This window comes from Podarcis muralis, chromosome 12, assembly GCF_964188315.1.
Source record: "Podarcis muralis chromosome 12, rPodMur119.hap1.1, whole genome shotgun sequence".
NCBI classification, from domain to species: domain Eukaryota; kingdom Metazoa; phylum Chordata; class Lepidosauria; order Squamata; family Lacertidae; genus Podarcis; species Podarcis muralis.
The window spans coordinates 19,465,606-19,485,805 of NC_135666.1; the positions used below are offsets into that span (position 1 = coordinate 19,465,606).

At 44.5% G+C, this 20,200-nt stretch overlaps 1 protein-coding gene across 4 annotated transcripts in view; it reads left to right on the forward strand.

Moving 5' to 3' along the window:
• Positions 1-16,211, forward strand: part of NRP1 (neuropilin 1) — a 126,601-nt gene extending 110,390 nt beyond the window's left edge. For 3 of the 4 annotated variants that reach the window (XM_028751024.2, XM_028751026.2, XM_028751025.2), the window contains 5 exons: positions 2,961-3,098; positions 5,782-6,053; positions 6,881-6,974; positions 8,613-8,669; positions 11,927-16,211. In XM_028751024.2, the coding sequence (XP_028606857.2) occupies positions 2,961-3,098; positions 5,782-6,053; positions 6,881-6,974; positions 8,613-8,669; positions 11,927-12,219 (854 nt within the window). In that variant the 3' untranslated portion in view covers positions 12,220-16,211. The remainder of the gene's footprint in view (positions 1-2,960; positions 3,099-5,781; positions 6,054-6,880; positions 6,975-8,612; positions 8,670-11,926) is intronic. The other variant, XM_028751027.2, reaches the window with a different exon arrangement.
• Positions 16,212-20,200: the final 3,989 nt, after the last annotated feature.

Sequence of the window (20,200 nt, forward strand, 5' to 3'; positions counted from 1 at the left end):
TGTTTGCCTCATCACTTGGCCATCTTTTAAATTGCCTAACTGGGTATTTTAGACATCTGCCGCTTTCGCTCGTGTGTGTTTTATGAAAACATCTGCACGAAAATCACAAATGGGCAATTGTAAATTAGCATCAATTAATTAAAATAGTATGTTCAATTAAGGTTTGTGAGCAATGAGGACAGCTACCTGAGTTCCAATGGTATATTTGAATTATTGTGTAATTCAACAGGCAGAAAACAAATTTAGCTTCCATGAATTCCTTCATATTGCACACCTTACTCACACCTTTTCTGTAATGTTAGTGTGCAATATTTTTCAGGCCCACAAGGGCTCATATTTAACCCAATTCTGCAAGTTGCCACTTACATTGGGGTTTTTCCCTCCTCCTTCTCATTTCAAAAAATTAAATGCAATTGATGCAACCTACCAGGTGTGGGTCACAGTCCATCTGCTGAAATCTGATGCAGTATGTTTTCATTATCACAAGAATGCTGATGGTGTAGGGTTGCCCTGCATTACCTCATTCCTGGTGAAAGAGAATTGAATTGTTGCACTATCAATCTTCCTAGTTGAGCTTGAAGCATCATCAGTCACAACAGCAAGACAATATTTCAAACATGAGTTCATGTTTGAGATTATGGGAGTTTCTTTTCATTCTTTTGTTAATTAGGGATAGGTTTTTTAAAAGTTGGATGATGTCTTTAGATATTGAACTTCTTAATATTACCTGGTTGAGAAAGAGAGGAGGGTTATTAATTTAGGAGTTGTCCATGGTCAAGTGGGCATTTTCTTCCAGCAATGAAAGTATATTATCTATTTTGAAACTTTTTTCTGAAAATCCAAAAAAACACAAAAAAGGATTCAGTTGTGTGGAATTTGTTTTTTCATTAAAATTTCAGGCTCCATTGAAAGATAACAAGCTATTTCATGTAAGACTACTAGGTAGAACGAGACAAAATCTGGAAACAAGATATGATCTCATCCAGACCAAAATAAGCTACATAATACCAGACTTCCCTTGTTTTACAGGGAGCTTCTTTTGAAGCCTATTTTGTATTTAGTTGGCTGTGGGCCACATTTGTCTCTTGTCCTTTCCAATTGTAGTCATTTAAATGCTGCCATCTTGTGGGCCAATTAAAGTGCATGCAAAAAAAAATTTATTTATTTACTTATGATCATTGTTACCACCTACAATATATTGTATGATTTGCAAAAGTAGAAAATAAGCCACTAATTCCCCTGGCACACCACCCACTATTCTACCACGCAGCACAAAACCTCCACGTAAAAACCTGGCAAGCCAAAAACTTATACCGCCTAGCAGACTTCTACAAAAAAACAAAAAAAACAAAACCCATATCAACACAAGAAATACAAAACAAACTAGGGGGCACCCAAATGCCCCGGCTAACACACCACCAATTACATGCCCTCTTAAGCAATCCAGTAGTAAAATCAGCAGCAACTACGCTCTTGACAACCTTTGAAAACCTCCTCCTAACAACAAAGAGACACCCGTACTTGTGAAAGTTCCCCACACATTTTAGAATCCTAATTTTCCAGGGTTCTAAAACACACAGAGAACCCCTATGAGTGCAGGAATCTCCCCATTGCAGTCACCAACCACAAGTTGAGGGACATCTGAAATGGCAAAGCAGTGGTGGTGCCAGCACATTTGTCCTTACTGACACCTTCACATACTTCCTTGACACCTCATTACAATGCTGGAAGATGGCTACAGACCACATCTGCATTTAGGTGCACATCTGGATACAAATCTAGAATCTGGACTGCATGGATCTTCTTATCTGCGTTGAGGTGCAAAAAAAAGCATTCTGAAATCAAAATATAAATCATTCTTCTAACACTGAGAATAGTCTTTCTGGAATGCTGAGAAACTCTTGAAGCACATGCTCAGGAAGCAGATGGAGGAAACAGATTATTTAAATGTAGAGCAAGAATTGATGCATTGTGGATACCTTTCTGTGGTTGCCTGGTACAAATAGGATATGAAGTCCATCAAGAAATTCTCTTAATAGTGTTTTCACATGTAGAGCATTCCCTGATATTGGAAGAAACTGGACAAGATTGCTCTTATGCAAATCTCTCTGTGCACAATGGAGCTCCCATTGCCAGATTGAAACAACAGAATGAATTTGATAAGGACGTGACATTTGTTAAACATTGGGGGGGGTGCTTTCCATTTGGACACTGTGTGTTAAAGTCTAATTTATAAATGGTGTTCTTTGTTGTCCATTTGTGATTTATTATGGACGTTGGCAGATCTATTGATGATATCATGATATCATTGCTTACCTGTGTCCCTGGCTTACCAAGTAGTAGCAACAGGCAGTTAACAACCCACCACTTTTGTGTTCCCACAGTGGCCTTGACTGCTGCTAGTTTGGAACACTGTGGGAACTTCTAAATGGCGGGCAGCTCAGAGATGGCTACTGCAGACTGTGACAATGCTCCTGCTGTTCACTGTCCTCCACTGTCCGGTGGAGGAGACCACTGGTGTAAGAGGGGACCCCAATACTAGAGGGCACTTTGCCATGCAGCCCTCACATCTGGCACCAGCCTTTCATTGTCCTTTCTTTTCTGGTTTCTTCCAAGCCATACTTTGCTGTTACATCTAAAGCAGCAAACTGTAGCTTGCGCTTGCCCTACAACCAGGGTTGTCAATCACGATTTGAGCTGCATTCCAGCCTTGCTCACATAGCAAACCATGGTTTGGTGTTACGTGTGAACCAAACCATCACCCTCTAACCATTTTCAGCAAATGGTGCAAGAGCCAGATGGCCATTCCCTAAAAATGTTGGGCAGACATTGACAGAGCATTAGGGACGGGTGTTCTATTTGTGGGGAGGGGCGTAAGAGAATATGGGCTGTTATTAACTTATCAGCATAAGTAATTCTCTCTCTCTCTGTTCCTCCCATTCCTCCCTCCATTGCTGAAGAACTCCCAGCATATGGTTTCAACTGTGGTTTTGGCTACAGTTCTCAGAAGACAATCTGCCGTTGGGAGCACGACAGCCAACTGGACCTGCGGTGGGCAGTGGTCGCCAGCAAACCAGGACCCATTCAGGACCACACAGGTAAAGTAGGGTTCACAGCTGAACTAGCAGTGGCGGGAGAAAGAGAGCACTGTGTTCAAAATCAAAAGGCCTTCCAGGGAACGGTATTTCACGTTACTGAATTTCACACTGACAACAACAAAAAAGAACTGTGCTCTTTTAGGTTCCTTCCTAGGATTATGGTCAAATTGAACTGAATATGCTACAGCTATTCCAGAGCCTTTTGTCTCCTGTATGCCTTTCAATAATACCTGGATCAAGCTATATATGTTACAAATATATCTAGAAGTCCCTTAGCAGCACCTCAAGCCATCTCATGCTTGATACTTGCTACCTTCCAAATGTAATAAGCAATGGGGCATTTTGTGACCCACGTGTGCCTCAATTATTGGTCTCCTTTTCATCTATGCAAATGCCAAATGTGCTGGCTGTGACCCCCCCCCCTCCTCCCATCTCCACTTTCTGCAGCCCCTCTCCCTCCCTCTTTTTACTTAATGAGAATGACAAGGAAATTAGACAAAATTGGGCTCCTTAAATTTAGAGACGCTTTCAATTGAATCCTAAGACAAGTACATTTAGTTTTATGGGGTAGAAGGGGGGGAAACTTATAATACTTTGACTATAAATGGTACTGTACAAATAAATGGCATCAAATTAAGCAAAAGGCAGTTATCTGAAACGAAGGCTGCAATAATGGGGAAAAATTGATGCAAAGTAAAATGAAATGGCTTAGTGAGATCTGACATTGAAGGGAGGTTAAAAGCCATGTTAGCCATGGACTGACAAAATCTAAAAGGCATGCATAAGTTGAGCACTAATTAAGACAAAGTAGGCAGAGTTCCTGACCCTGAGCTGCAATAATATTCTTGAAATGAAAAATATTTGAACTTTGCCATCAGTGTCTGGAGGCAAGCACAACTTGTCCTCTCATTGAAAGGTTGTGGGAAAAAATGATACTCCTTAAATGTGGTTTTGTTATCATCAGGTTTTCGAGTTTCAGGTGCCTTTTACATTCCAACGCTGTAATCTGGAAACATTTTCACAGAAACATCACAAGTTCTGGTTTCTTCTTTTCTGCAAAAACACTTGGGCTTGTCTTGCCAGTTTGTAAAAGGCTCTATGCCACACACTACAGCTGCTTTCTATATTTTACACAGAGAAGTGGGGCTATCAATGCATTGGGGGAAATTTTTTAATCTAATAAATTAACTGCAAGATCACTGTATAGAATGATTCCAGAACTGCAAACAGGAATGCTGAGTGGCACAAGTGTTTGGGATCAGGGTACAAGATGTCTTGAATTCCTTCGGAAAATCCATGTGTCACATATGTTTTTCTGCCATCTTGCTTCCATTAAGTATAATCGGGCCAAAATGTGCATGAACGAGTTGCTAAGGTTGTCATTTTGTTTTCTTTTGTTTGTTTGTTTAATTTATACCCTGCCATTCCTCCAGTGAGTTCAAGGCAGTGTACATAGTCTTCCTCACCCCCATTACATCTTCACAACAACCCTGTGAGGTAGGTTATGGTGAGAGTTGGTGACCAGCCCAAGATTTCTCAGTGTATTTGATGGCTGAGGAGAGATGTGAAAAGTGTAGCCTCCTATGGTCCTAGTCTGACACTCTAACCTCTACACCGCACAGGGTCTCTCTTTACAAACTCGAAATTATACCGCCTCCTCCCACCAATTCCTTCTCTCGTCCTGCCTGTTATTGACCCTCACTAGCTGCACCAAGCAGGAATCCACCACAGACAGGCAGTGTATAAAAAGAAATAATAAAGAAATAAGTTCCTCTCAACTGTCAGAGCCTCCACTACGACCGAGCTGGAAAAGCTCATCCTCCGGTCGAGTCCTTCGGAATTGCCTCCGACAATGATTAATGACCTGAGCTTCTGATAAGGCTGCAGGCACGTTCCCTCATTACGCAGAGTATCCAGCAGCAGGGAAGGACAAGAAATATAAGCTACATTGCAAAGAGTTTTATTTCTCGCTACGCAGACAGAAAAGAAATATACATGCTCTCTCTGTGAAAGGCAGAGAGCAACTGGAAAACAAAGGAACAGGAAACCAGTAAACATCACATCCGTCTTCTGTCTTCTGTGAGACTTCCAACAGTCTGGAATGTCTGGAATGCAAAACAGAGTCTTGTGACTCCAAGCACTGCACAGTGGCATAACAGAAACCTAACATCAACTGGGGCTTGTTTTGCTAAGCAAACTCACGGCCGCCTTCTGTGGCACTATGGTCCCTCCAGCTTATCCTGCCTATTTATGCATAGTGTCCCATTGAGACTCTCGTCCTTTCTGCCAACACAATCTTTTCAAAACATGTTGCCCTCCAGGCATTTTGGACTACAACTCCCATCATCCCTGGCCATTGTTCACATTGACCAGGAACTGATGAGAGTTGTAGTCCAAAGGGCAACAGGTTGGGGAAGGCTGGTCCACACCATCACCTGAATGATCCACAGTGCCACATGTTCTCTTTTATGGGATAGGAATATAGATGAAGGAACAACCTTGACTTACTTGAAAGGAATTGCTGCAGCCAGAGGAGAGAGCACAGGGTAACCTGCAAGACGCTTCCATTGCAAATCCATTTTTCTAAAAAGGCTAGATTAGTTTTGGAATACTTGAGGTTCATCAGGCTTAAGGGAACCAAAAGCGGGCCATTATTTCTAATGCAGTATGTTTGTCACAGCAGGAGATGGCAATTTCATTTACTCACAAGCTGATGAAAACCAGAAAGGCAAAGTTGCACGGCTCATCAGCCCCATCATCAACCCGCAGAACTCTGCAGTCTGCATGACGTTCTGGTATCATATGCTGGGCGAACAAGTTGGCACACTGAGGATCAAGCTGCGGTACCAGACGCATAGAGAGTATGATCAGGTCTTGTGGATGCTGGCTGGAAATCAGGGAAACAGCTGGAAAGAAGGCCGGGTCCTGCTCCATAAGTCTGCAAAGCATTATCAGGTAGGCAAATAAATACAGGCACAAACTTTTAGCTTGAGGATAGTGGGTGTGGCTGGGGAGGCAATGTAACCTGGAATGAGTCCTGAGAGCCACAGAGAAAGGGCAGGAGAGCCCATGATTTGAGTTCCCCACCCCTGATTTAAAATGATCTCAAAATGGGAAAGACTTCTCTCAGCAGAAGACCTTGAAGAGCCATTGCAGGTTCATGTGTTCATCAAGCCAGGGCCAAGCACCTGCTGCATTTGTGCCCTGATCTATTATGGGCATTCACATTTTGCAGTCTGTATCCCATGGCGGACAGTTGAGTGCAATTGTGATGTTAAACTTTTAAAGTGCCGCCTTGTTTCTTCTGGAACAAGGGTTGTTTCTCACTCCAACTTCTCAGTTTCATTATCTTAAAATGCTACATAACCACCTTTCAGCCACACTTCCATATTGTAAAACAGGGTGAAAGCACACAAATATAATAACAATACAAACAGAAAGACAATACAAAGCTGCTGCAGCTAGAACAACTATTAAACTTTGAAAGTGTGGAAGAATTCTTAAAATAGATTCTTTCCCTGGCACTAAAAAGGTAGCAAAGTTTGTAGCAGCCAAGCCTCCTGAGAGAGCGAATTCCACAACTCCTTCACTACCTCTATTGTTGCTAATTCATAACTCCAGAAAAGCTGAGAAATCTATGATATATCTTCAGCCTTGATAGGTAGACACACAAATCATATGACTCTGTACTCTTCAGTGGCATGTTGGCCTAAGGACTGGTTAAGGATTCTGCTTCTAGCTATTAACTGTAAACAAACAAACAAGTCATTTAATTTTTCCAGGTGATGGTAGAAGGAGAAATTGGAATAGGAAATGGAGGAATTGCAGTGGATGACATTAACTTTGACAACCACATAGCACCTGAGGAATGCCGAAGTAAGTATAATCTGACAGGAGCTACCAGATAACTCATTCAGAGCACTATTAATTCTGATAATGGCAGCTTTGTAAATAGATACAGGATCCTGCCTCTATGTAGTAAATTCTTTATAATTATTTTTCTGACCTCAGTGTTGCTGCAGCTTACCTGGGCAGGGCATGGGATGCGGGTGGCCTAGGAATTGCCAATCAGAAGGTCGGCGGTTCGAATCCCCGCAACGGGGTGAGCTCCCGTTGCTCGGTCCCTGCTCCTGCCAACCTAGCAGTTCGAAAGCATGTCAAAGTGCAAGTAGATAAATAGGTACTGCTGTGGCGGGAAGGTAAACAGAGTTTCTGTGCACTGCTCTGGCTCACCAGAAGTGGCTTAGTCATGCTGGCCACATGACCTGGAAGCTGTACGCCGGTTCCCTTGGCCAATAAAGCAAGATGAGCGCTGCAACCCCAGAGTCGGTCACGACTGGACCTAATGGTCAGGGGTCCCTTTACCTGGGCAGGGCAAGAGTGGGGCAGAGGAGCAGTAATGAGGTTGGAGCTAGGACTACACATGGGCATGAGCATCCATGCACCCTCAACATTGCTGTCTCCTTGCTCCACCCCAGTCCAGGTAAACTGCAGTAACACCCATGTCAGGAGGCTGGCTCCTCCCCAACGCACAGGCTGCTACTGGTAACAAATACTTTTGTAATGAGTTTTTGGAGGCATATCAGCCGCCTCATGGCTTCAAATGGAGCTTGTGATGAAAAGCAGTGCTTGGGGAGGATATTTCCCCCAGAAAAGCAGCAGGTGGGGGGAAAGTGCTGCTTCCCACCAGCAACACAACCCATTCCCTCCCATCACTTTCCAGCTCCAAGACCAGAAATAAGCTTGTTAGAGGGGGAAATAGCCTTAGGGAAAGGAATGCAGCAGGGAAGCGGTTGGCAAGTGAAGGGTTTAGCACCCCTCCCATCTGCTATTTTTCTGCTTGAAATCATCCCCACCCTCCGTTTATAGCTATTTATAGCTATTACAGCTGTAGACTCCAATCCAGTTCAGCCTTTAGTGGGTGATCTTCAGGATGCATCACAATAACCACTCACATGAAGAAGCTGGTTATTTATAAGAGAGTTGCTCCCTAGCAGTCTAGAAGCTGACTTCCTAGTTAACCTCACACGCTCCTTGTCATTTAGGTGGGTTATTCCTAGATGGGATTGTGGTCCTAGGATTTATATTTCACAGTTCATACAACACATCCAAAATCCCTTGCTTGCGCTCTGCAGCCAGCAAAACTCTTTCTTGACGCTAAGGGCTGCTTGTATATGATTAAGTGTTTTACATCACCGGGCTCCAAGATTATAAATACAATGAATGAAACATGCTAATTTTGCCTACTGATTTTCATTTTCCAGAGACAGAATACCCCTGCTGATAAGTCTCAAACTGTGCCAAGTTGGGGCAGTGGGAGGTGTTTTTTTTTAACCTTCCCCTCCCCCTCTCCTTAGCTAATTTTGGGAGACCAGTGTAATGAACAGCTCTGTCAAGCTGACATAATCATGCTCTAAGGCAGGAGGAAAATCCTCAATACCATTATTGCCAGCATGATAGCCAATCAGTATTTGTCACCCTAATAATCAATGTCAATTCTCTTTCCTTCGCCAGAATCAAACGACGCAGGGAGCAAGAAAGCCAAAGTAGAGCCAGATATTAATCAAACAGGTACAGGGTTTAAAATAACGATTTTATTGCCATGTGAATCTTGGCAGCATATTAATTGATTTTAATCGCCATTCTAGTAAGATCTCTTCTGTGTATTATGTGCAGGGTTTGATTGTGTACACAGCCCTTGCTTCATTTTTACATGGGTTTTTAAAATGTATAAAATCCCCTTGAAAGCTGTTAAGCCTGGGACAGACGGTAGCAGACAATAGTTGTTCATAGAATCAGAGAAATGTAGAGTTTGAAGTATACCCAGGGGTCATCTAGTCCAACCCCCTGCAATGCAGGAATCGCGGCTAAAGAATCCCTGACAGATGGCCTTGCAACCTCTGTTTAAAATAGAATCATATAACAGTAGAGTTGGAAGCTGTTGTTGTTTTTCAGGACATGGCAGGTGGTGTGAGAGAGGGATCGTTGCCAGTAGTCTAGGAGCTAACAATCATCATGATGGCAGTAATCAGCAAAATAACATAAATAAAAGGCATAATAAATATGGTAGATACAGTGGTACCCCGCAAGACGAATGCCTCGCAAGACGGAAAACCCGCAAGACGAAAGGGTTTTCTGTTTTGGAGGCGCTTCGCAAGACGAATTTCCCTATGGGCTTGCATCGCAAGACGAAAGCCCATAGGGAAATGCTGGCGGTCGGGAGCAAAGACTTTCGCCCACAGCCGGCCTTCAGAAGAGGACCTCTTCTGAAGGCCGGCGGGGGGCAAAAGTCTTTGCTCCCCCCCCGCCTGCCTTCCCCCCGCCTGCCGGGGGCGATCTTAAAATGCTGGCGGGCGGGAGCGAAGCGTTCGCTGCCGACCCCCAGCATTTTAAAATCTCCCCGTGTCCCGGGAAGGTTTTAAAATGCTGGGGGTCGGGAGCGAAGCGCTGCCGACCCCCAGCATTTTAAAATCTCCCCGTGTCCCGGGGAGGTTTTAAAATGCTGGGGGTCGGGAGCGAAGCGCTGCCGACCCCCTGCATTTTAAAATCTCCGCGTGTCCCGGGAAGGTTTTAAAATGCTGGGGGTCGGGAGCGAAGCGCTGCCGACCCCCAGCATTTTAAAATCTCCCCGTGTCCCGGGAAGGTTTTAAAATGCTGGGGGTCGGGAGCGAAGCGCTGCCGACCCCCAGCATTTTAAAATCTCCCCGTGTCCCGGGGAGGTTTTAAAATGCTGGGGGTCGGGAGCGAAGCGCTGCCGACCCCCTGCATTTTAAAATCTCCCCGTGTCCCGGGAAGGTTTTAAAATGCTGGGGGTCGGGAGCGAAGCGCTGCCGACCCCCAGCATTTTAAAATCTCCCCGTGTCCCGGGGAGGTTTTAAAATGCTGGGGGTCGGGAGCGAAGCGCTGCCGACCCCCTGCATTTTAAAATCTCCCCGTGTCCCGGGGAGGTTTTAAAATGCTGGGGGTCGGCAGCCCAACCCCCAGCATTTTAAAATCTTCCCGGGACACGGGGAGATTTTAAAATGCTGGGGGTCGGCAGCGCTTCGCTCCCGACCCCCAGCATTTTAAAACGCTGTTCCGAAGGGGGGGGTGGGGACACCTGCCCCAGCCGCCCCACTTCGGAAAGCTGTTCCGAAGCGGGGAGGGGGGGCGGGGACATCTGCCCCAGCCGCCCCACTTCGGAAAGCTGTTCCGAAGCGGGGAGGGGGGGCGGGGACACCTGCCCCAGCCGCCCCACTTCGGAAAGCTGTTCCGAAGCGGGGAGGGGGGGCGGGGACATCTGCCCCAGCCGCCCCACTTCGGAAAGCTGTTCCGAAGCGGGGAGGGGGGGCGGGGACACCTGCCCCAGCCGCCCCACTTCGGAAAGCTGTTCCGAAGCGGGGAGGGGGGGCGGGGACACCTGCCCCAGCCGCCCCACTTCGGAAAGCTGTTCCGAAGCGGGGAGGGGGGGCGGGGACACCTGCCCCAGCCGCCCCACTTCGGAAAGCTGTTCCGAAGCGGGGAGGGGGGGCGGGGACACCTGCCCCAGCCGCCCCACTTCGGAAAGCTGTTCCGAAGCGGGGAGGGGGGGCGGGGACACCTGCCCCAGCCGCCCCACTTCGGAAAGCTGTTCCGAAGCGGGGAGGGGGGGCGGGGACACCTGCCCCAGCCGCCCCACTTCGGAAAGCTGTTCCGAAGCGGGGAGGGGGGGCGGGGACACCTGCCCCAGCCGCCCCACTTCGGAAAGCTGTTCCGAAGCGGGGGGGGCGGGGACATCTGCCCCAGCCGCCCCACTTCGGAAAGCTGTTCCGAAGTGGGGCGGGGGGGGCGGGGACATCTGCCCCAGCCGCCCCACTTCGGAAAGCTGTTCCGAAGTGGGGAGGGGGGGCGGGGACATCTGCCCCAGCCGCCCCACTTTGGAAAGCTGTTCCGAAGTGGGGAGGGGGGGCGGGGACACCTGCCCCAGCCGCCCCACTTCGGAAAGCTGTTCCGAAGCGGGGCGGGGGCGGGAACACCTTCTGAAGGCGGGCGGGGGGCGAAAGTCTTTGTCCCCCCTGCCTGCCTTCCCAGGGGCTTTTAAATCGCCTCGGAGAGCGGAGAAGTCCTCCGCTGTCCCGGGGTTTTTTAAAATGCTGGGGGTGGGAAGAAAAGCCCTTGTTCCCCCCCCCCCCCAGCCTTCAGAAGAGGTCCGGGGACCGAATGTCCCCGGACCTGGTCTGAAGGCGGTTTCCCTAGGAACGCATTAATTGATTTTCAATGCATTCCTATGGGAAACCGTGCATCGCAAGACGAAAAAACCGCAAGACGAAGAGACTTGCGGAACGAATTAATTTCGTCTTGCGAGGCACCACTGTACTGAATTATGCCCAAGCTGCTTTGCTGAAAAGTGCGTCTAAACAGTATTGTTTTTAGGTGATGCCTAAAATCACAGAGAGAAGCAGCCAGCTGCCTCTTCCGTGGCAGGGACTTCTGCTGTTTGGGCACCACCACCAAGAAGGCCTTGCCTGGGAATGCAGCGATGGGATTTTTCAATCTATATCTTAATGAGAATCTACCTAATTTGCATTTTCAAATCAATATACAGACTGGATCGCAGCTGTATTTGAAATTTGCACTTTTGTCATATGTTTCTTTGACCAAAAGATATGCACAGAATTAAGTTAAAACACATTGAACACACCCATCCATAAAAACGGAACAAAACAACCCCCATCTCAAATGTATCAAGCTCCATCTTCTATCACTGAACACACACTATTCACATCCTCATGCCAGACTTTCATTCATTCACTCCCTCAGCTTTAGATGCCCAAGTCACATCCTCACTGTTGCTCTTTGTTCCCCTGCAGGTTTTACTCCTGATTACCATGAGAACGGGGAGACTTTCAACGACAACATCTCCAGAAAGCCAGGAAACGTGCTGAAGACTCTTGACCCCATTCTAATCACCATCATAGCCATGAGTGCACTGGGCGTGCTTTTGGGGGCGATCTGCGGTGTCATTCTGTACTGCGCTTGCTGGCACAATGGGATGTCAGACAGGAACTTGTCTGCCCTGGAGAACTACAATTTCGAACTGGTGGATGGTGTGAAATTGAAAAAAGACAAACTGAACGCACAGAATACTTACTCAGAGGCATGAAGATGTAGGAGCAGCTGAAGAAGTTTTAGAGAATTGAGGCAGAAGAACATGTAACCAGCTTAAGGCTGGGGAACTGTGGATCTTCTATTACTGTACAGCCTGGAAACTGCGTTGAGGACGCTGAGCCAAGCTTTTCTCAGGAGCTTCAGTGAGTGTAACAGATATCCTAAAACTTGGACAACAATCTGTGTTAAACAATCTGAATCATGTACAGTCTACTTCTGTTTCTGTTTTAATTTGAAATAATCAAATGCTGGTGTTGAGACCAAGTATGATTGACTTAAGAAGGGATGTTTTGTTTGGCTTTCATTTTGCCTTCCTTCCCCACCTCTTTCTTGGTTTGTTTCCTTCCTCCTTCCAGCCCCCTCTGCAACTTTTGATGAGCAAGTTTTCCTTTTTACTGTGCAAAAATCCAAGATGCTGTCACAAAGTGTATTCCGGTGGGGGTCCTTTAGATGGACACGCTCTCTGTAGCTCAGTGCCCAGAAGAAGACTAAAATATTTGGGAGCAACAGCAACTTGGTGGATTCCTGAACCTGTATTTGTGTATAATTGCTTGTGTTGTGCATAGGCAACGGAGGGTTAGGGGTGCTTTTGAAACAAAACAAAAGTACTGGTAGCATCAGTACTGGTCTAGTGTGTCAGCTCTGTTTACCAAGCAATACAGTCAGAATTTTATTGATGTTTCTCAGTGTTGTGCTAAACTTTGTGCTTGTGAATTCCATACAAGAAACATGTGCCATCACCCAGAAACAACCGGCGAACCAAGTGTACTGCCTAACACTGTAACAAAAACAAAGCAAAAGTCCTTGGCACTGGCTAGTGTGTGTCCTCTCAAGTGCCTTTTTGTTTGTACTGCTTCTCATTGTGTTATCATCAACTCCAGCTTTGTCTCCCTCTCTCTTTCTCCAGTTAAAAGTCCTTGTCCTTATTACTTACCCTAAGGGCTCACTGACTAACGAGAAAGTATATTTTAGCGTAAGTAAACCTTGGGAAGGCAAGGGCTTAAGGAAACGGGACAACCTGGTGGCTTGATTCTTCCATTTCCTTGTATTTCAGTTTCATGTCTCTGGACCATTTTTGTACAAAGCTGCAATATCTCCTGCCTTCCTCCTCCTTTTACGGTTCTTTCATATAGAATGTATTTTCAAATATAAGCGATCTCTCTCTTGCTCTCTCCTCCTCTTTGTCTCTACGTAGATTGTTGCATAAGCATTTGCCATTGCCAAGGAAAGGGAAATGCAGCTTTAATTTGCTGGTAATGGCAAAAATAATTTTATTAGACTTTTGTGTTGTGTTGTGTTTGTTTTGTTTTGTTTTTCTAAAGTAAGGGAAATTTCTTAACTCTACCCTCCAAAGTTGAACTTTGGGTTTTCTTGTTAACAGCATAAAGTGACAGTATCTGTTTTTTCCCTTTAAGTAAGCCATGCATTCGTATTCATAGACGGCAATGAATAATTTTTCCTGCAAAGTAAAGGCCATTCTTGCCATCTCATAGCCTTGCTGTCCAATTTAAAAGTGGTCGTCTCGGTGTAGGATTGATTTGTGCTAATTAGGGTTACACTGATGCTGCTACAAATAGATGGTGCTTATGTTGGCTTGATCAACAAGTTGCTTGCTAAACAAAATTCAGTACATAACATATTAATCCTAAATGAGGACAAAACCTTCAAACAGAGAATGTACCAAACCACATGGGGATTTTGTTGCAAATTACTGTGTACTGTGTAAGAGCACTGTGTATACAAATTATTTGTAGGTCCACTTTTCCCCCCTTCAGAAACAGCTGACTTAATGTTGAAAATAATGTCTATAAAAAGTAATTGATAACTGATGCAATGCATTTAGGAATTAAATGATTTTCTGAAATAAGATCTTAAATGACCACAAGAGTCACCACAAGGTGATTTTGCCACCTCAGTGCTGTGCGTATGGCAAATATTTTACTCAAATGCACCTTGACATGGTGGGAGCTGGTATTTACTGTAGCAGAGAAAATCTTTGAAAACTCCAGGAATATCGCCCACACAAGGCTGTATTTTAGGCTCAACATTTACCGTGAGAAAAATCACCTTAACGAAACATAGCATATGAATCAGCTTTTAGATATCCATCCTATACTGAAATTGGCTCACCTTGCCAGTTAATTATCCCAAAGGGAAGAGCAAGCTGAAATAATTTTTGACTGCACTTGTTTCATGTAATATTTAGTTGTGTTATGTAATTATTGACTCTTCTTTCGTCACATGAGCATCTTAAGATCCATGACCTAAATGAGTGCAAACATCGTTTAAAGTTGGTGGGTTTAATTGCAAAGACATGCACTTGGCAGAACTTGGAAACAATGAGCCAAGCTCACGTTTCGTCATTGAGAAAAACTGGTTCACACATGCATGAACATATGAATGAAGAAACTGCCTTCCACTGAGTCACACCATTGGTCCATCTAGCCTGATATTGACTATACCAACCTCCCCGAAGTTTCAAGTGAAGAAGGGTCTTTCCTAAGTCTGCTGTATGATAAGCTTTTAAATCTAAGTGTGCTGGAGATTGACCTGGGCATGCGCTCTACCACTGAACAATGGCATTTCCTTATCACTTTATCTCATCACTTCATTATTCAGCTTGGGGTGATTCTCAGTTAATTCTGTGAACTGTCTCCATAGAAGAATATTGTGTTTTGAGCTGATGCTAGATAATGTGTTAAAAAAAAAAACTTTGATGCATCATTCACACGAGTGGGTAATCACTTGATATCACTACGAAACACGTCATAAACATGCATGTGTGAACCAACCCCAGAACCAAACCCAGAAGTGGCACGTTCTCTGCTCCAGGGGACCGCTTAAAACCTTTTAAGTGACGTTGCATGGATCTTAAGTTGCTCATGTGAAGAGAGCAGTATCACAAGCCTCTCTCTGGGAGCAACGTGGAAGATGTGAGCATGAATATAGACTCATGACTTATCACAGAGGGGAGGGGGAAGCCCAAGTGAACTCATTCAAAAAACATTTCAATTTGTTTAAATGGATGTGGGGTTAGCTATTTGTTTTGTTCTAGTTGGAACAGTAAAGCTTTTGGCTGCAATCCACCAGGCACTGCCAGTGTGCATCCTCCATTTGTTTCAGTGTGTGCCAACTCCACGGAAACAGATCAAGCTCTACAAGAGTAGTGCTTGGCGCATTGCACCCTTTTTCCTATGGCTTCATCTAAAATTTCCCGTGCCAGCAACTCAATGCCTGTGATGGGGAGCATTGGCTGCTGCGCCACTGTCACGTCCCGGAATAGGGAAGGGGGAGTTCCGTGAATATTATTCCAGCAGATATGTCAACATAGACCTTTGGAGCTGATGAGCCAGAGTGCAAATCTGTATGAACAGAATAAGGAAACCCCAGTGCTGTGGCTGTTTAATGCTAGAACGGAAGAACAAGGGATATGATTTCTTCAAACAGGAATTGAATGAAAACTGCCCTTTCAAGCAAAGGAAAAACGATACTGCAACTTTAGATGGAAAAGAAAGTATCTTGCACTGATAAATATATTTAAAAAATATATGTTTATAAAGTTATTAATTTGTAAAGGCAGTGTTACGAAATGTTCAGTTTATATTGTTTTAGATTGTTTCATAATTTTGAAAGTGTAAAATAACATATTTTTTTCTTTATCAAAAAAAAACTTATAAAAATCTTCTGTAGTAAAATGAATTCATTTTACTGGTATATTATTGCTTCATGTTTTGTACCATCATAAAATTTTGTGCAAATTTTTTTACAGAAATTTTTTATTTTCTATGACAATATGACACTTTTAAATTGTTATTTCAAAATGAACAGCGAAGCCTTAACTTTAAATGACGTTTGTATTCTCGGACACTGAGTAGCATTTAAAAAAGGGTGGGGGGAAACACATAGGATTGAATTGTAATTTAAAATTTCCAAACAATGACTACTACATTCCAAAGAAACAGTTGAATTAAACATTTTCATAAAATACCCCATACCTTCATGACTTTTATTATGCTTACAGCTGTACTGGTTTTAAAAAAACAGCTTACCTTTTAAAAGCATCTTTTAACAAGCACAGATGTTAAGATTCTCATCTGCTAGTCTGAAAACTTGCCTGAAAACAGACTAAAACAAAGCAGCACTGAAGGCAATTCCATGTTCAAAATCCACTTCTAGAATGTCCCACATCACATTATGAAGACCGGCATTAGCTATCAACTATTCAGCTCACTGTGGCAAGTTCCTCACTGAGTGAGCTTGCCACAGATACCCCGGACAACACAATCTTTGCACTGAAACATTTTTTTTCTGTGAATGGATGAGCCTTTAGCAAAAGCCAACTGAATGGGAGAAAAGCAGAGCACTACCAGAACTTCCCATTTCATAGAATCATGGAAGGGACCCCAAGATTCATCTACTCCAATGCAGGAATCTTAGCTAAAGTATCCATGATGACAGATGACCACCAACCTCTGCTTAAAAACCTCCAAGGAAAGTTGGTCCTAGCTGTCAGTCCCATGAGGATGCTGGGCAGGCAGGCAAGCAAGCAAGCAGCTATGATAACTTGCCCAAACAGAAAACGGACTCTTCTTTTATAAGAGATAGGATCAGACAGTGGATGCTGGTCCATTAGGGAAATTGGGACACTGCCCCATCAACCTCAGGCAGTGCCCAACTGCCTGATTTCTCACTTACAACCAGCCCAGGGAGGTGGCACTGCCTGTCATCTCCCTGCTCCGTAGTCTCTGTGTTGCCCTTGTAGAACTTGGCAAGGAGAAGGATGGGCAAACAAGTAGATTGAGTTTACTCCACGCCTGACATTGGCTCTGGTTCCAGCTGCTGTCGGGGTCCTTGCCTTCCACCTCATCATTTCCAATGGTCACCATCCACCACTTGATCAGGTGGGACCTTTCTGGGCCTGTGAGTCACTGCTAAGGTGCTAAGTCCCAACAGTGCTCTCCGGCCCTTCAGAATGGTGGTGCTGAAGTGTAGCAGAAACCCAGGATGGCAACTCCTTCACATGACAAGCTGCTATACGGTTTGCTTAAATTTTGTTCCATAAAAAAGCAGAGCTTCAATCCCCAGCTCAAGACCACCTGCACTTTACCACCGCAGCAAGAAACCTGCTCCATGCCTCTCACATGCCTTGCCCTAGCACAGGAAATTGAAATAAGAAGTTTGGGACTATCATGGTCGTCACACACACATTTAGTTCATTTGGCTTGGCAGTGTGGAGCCTACAGATGCAAACACTACCAAGGAGATGGAGGGCGTATTCTGGTGCAAACCCCAAGCTGTTAATTTTACTTTTTTAATTGCACTCACACACACCCTTTCTATTCTCTTTCCAAGAGATCTTATCAGACATATTCCAGACAGGCAAAGGCACTCGAGGAGGGTGCAAAGCAGGGGCGATGAGGAAGTGGTCTGGAGATAGTTCTAAGGGCTAGGTGGAGAGGCATTCGGCCTGCTTGCAGGCTTCCCATTGGCTCCAGGCTGGCCACCTTGAGAACAAGATCCTGGGCTAGATTAGCAATAAGAGAAAGATGGCAACCACAATCTCTCTCCTCACAGGGCAGTGTGCCTTCCATTTCATATCCACCAAGAGTTTTTGCCACTGAAGGGGATGCAAATGTCTGCTGCTCATTGAGGAGTTCCTATGTGTGTGAGAAAGGGCCACTGTGAAATGATCAGCTACAGCAAGACAACTATCTGTTCTATCCTCTAGAGGCAGATAACTGAAAAGATATATTCCATTATAATTTAACTAATGCTAAAGTTTCTTTAAAAAAAAATGTGGTTGAGGGTAACCAGAGGCATGAGATACAATGGAGAGGAAGAAATTAATGCTTTAACAAATCATTGCTCTGCGAGTCGACACGCTAGTAGGCACAAAGAGCAGGATACAGTAATTATGAGCTGTAATATGAATTAGCTGGACTGCTGGGATCAAGTACCATTCATGTTACTAAATTTAACACTTATCTGACAGTCAAAACCAAGTTTAGAAATTGTGACTCCAGGGAAACTAAAACTGCAGAACGGTTTGGGTTGGGTTTTTTTGAAGAAAAAAGAAAAAAGCCAAGTGGAGCAATTATGAATAATAAAAGGCAGGCAAGGATCAGATTTAAAATAGCACATGTAGTGACAGAGATACATACCTTCTTTCCCAGACTATGACAGAACTGAAGCTATATTAAACTAGGTATGAGATAAACCTTGGTGTCATTTTTGAGGTATGGAGTAGGAGAAACCAAAGCAGAGATGTGGATGGGAAAGAACCAGAGGCACAACTGAAGCTTTGCTGGCTTCAGCTCCCGTTGTTAAAGCTATGATTTGTTAGATCATTTTTTAGTGTTTTTTGTCTAACAATATATGTGAACTGCTGTGATGAAAACAGTGCTTCTCTCCTATGGGTTTATGGCTTTTCCATGGATCCCATAGCAATGACCATCATCATCATTGCCAAATGTATTACCTGCTCTTCACCAGAAAGTCCCAGGTTACAACAATTCAGAGTTCAAGACAGTAAAAAGCAGATTGCATTCACACCAATAGGGTGGGCCCTGAAACACATGCAAAGTGTCAAAGGCCAGAGTAAAGTAGTACATTATTGTTGTTGTTGTTGTTGTTAGAGTTTATATACCACCCTATACCCAGAGGTCTCAGCGTGGTTCACAGAAAAGATCACAACATATATAATCAGAATAAAAACAACAACCCAATAACACCCACCCACCCCAGAAAAGAGCCACATTTTATAAGCGTATAGGATGTCAAACACATCAAACAAAGGCCTCGTTAAAAAGGAACGTTTTTGCCTGGCGCCTAAAGGTGTGCAATGAAGGCACCAGGAAAACTTCCCTGGGGAGAGCATTCCATAGACGGGGAGCCCCTGCAGATAAGGCCCATTCTCATGTTGCCGCTTGACGAGGTGGCACATGAAGAAGAGCCTCAGAAGATGATCTCAGGGTCTGGGTAGGTTTATATGGAAAGAGGGGGTCCTTGAGGTATTGCCACCCTGAGCTGTTCTTCAGAAGTTACCAAAAGCTGCATAGTTAAGAAGCCACTATACAGAAGAAGCCTCTATGAGAAGGGAGACCCGCAACTTAGGGGCTGCCACAGAGAAGGTACTCTCCCAGGCCACAAATACACCCATAACTTCAGAGGAAGGTAGAATGATCAAGAGAGCCCCTTCCGCTGATCTTAACACCCAGGGGAGGCGGTCTGTATGGAAGAAGCAGATCATTTCTGAATCTGAATCTACACATATAAATCAGTGTGTGCAAATTTAATACAAATCTATATCCTCTTTTGTGCTGATGCATTTCCTCTTTTGGAGGCCATGTGTCATGGCAACCGAACTTCTGGTCTCTAATGTAGGATTGTGGCACTCAATTTAGGATTGTGTAAAGCCCCAGGTATTGCTGCTGCTTTTGCTAGTGCTACTAGTGTTTAACATTTTGTGTCAACAATGTACCAGGATCTCTAGAGAACCACTGTCCTTTCTGTGAGTTATTGATACTCACAAAATATCTAAAAGAAGAATGAGCTGGATTGCAATTGGAGGTCCAATTGGAGATGACAGCTGGCACCATCCAGCATTTATGCAAATTATTTTTACTGGCTCATCAAGCATCCTGAGCAATTTCCTTGAAAGTTAATTCTCTTGGTTTCAGTGGAAGATACGACAGTCCAGAGCACGCCTCTGAAGAATCAGCAATGACTTCTGGGTCAACAATACTTTGGAAAATAATTCTTGGAAAAACTTGACAGAGCTTCAGAAAAGGTCATCAGCTTATAATTTTCCTAGAAGATCTGAGGCCAGCAGCAATTTGTTAATGTGCACATGGACTTCATCCAAAGGTCCTAACCAGAGAACTTCCACACCACATACAGAAACATAAACAAGGCAAGAATTTGAAGCACATCTGTATGACTTGGCGTGAAGTCAATATGGCACAGACAACAAAATT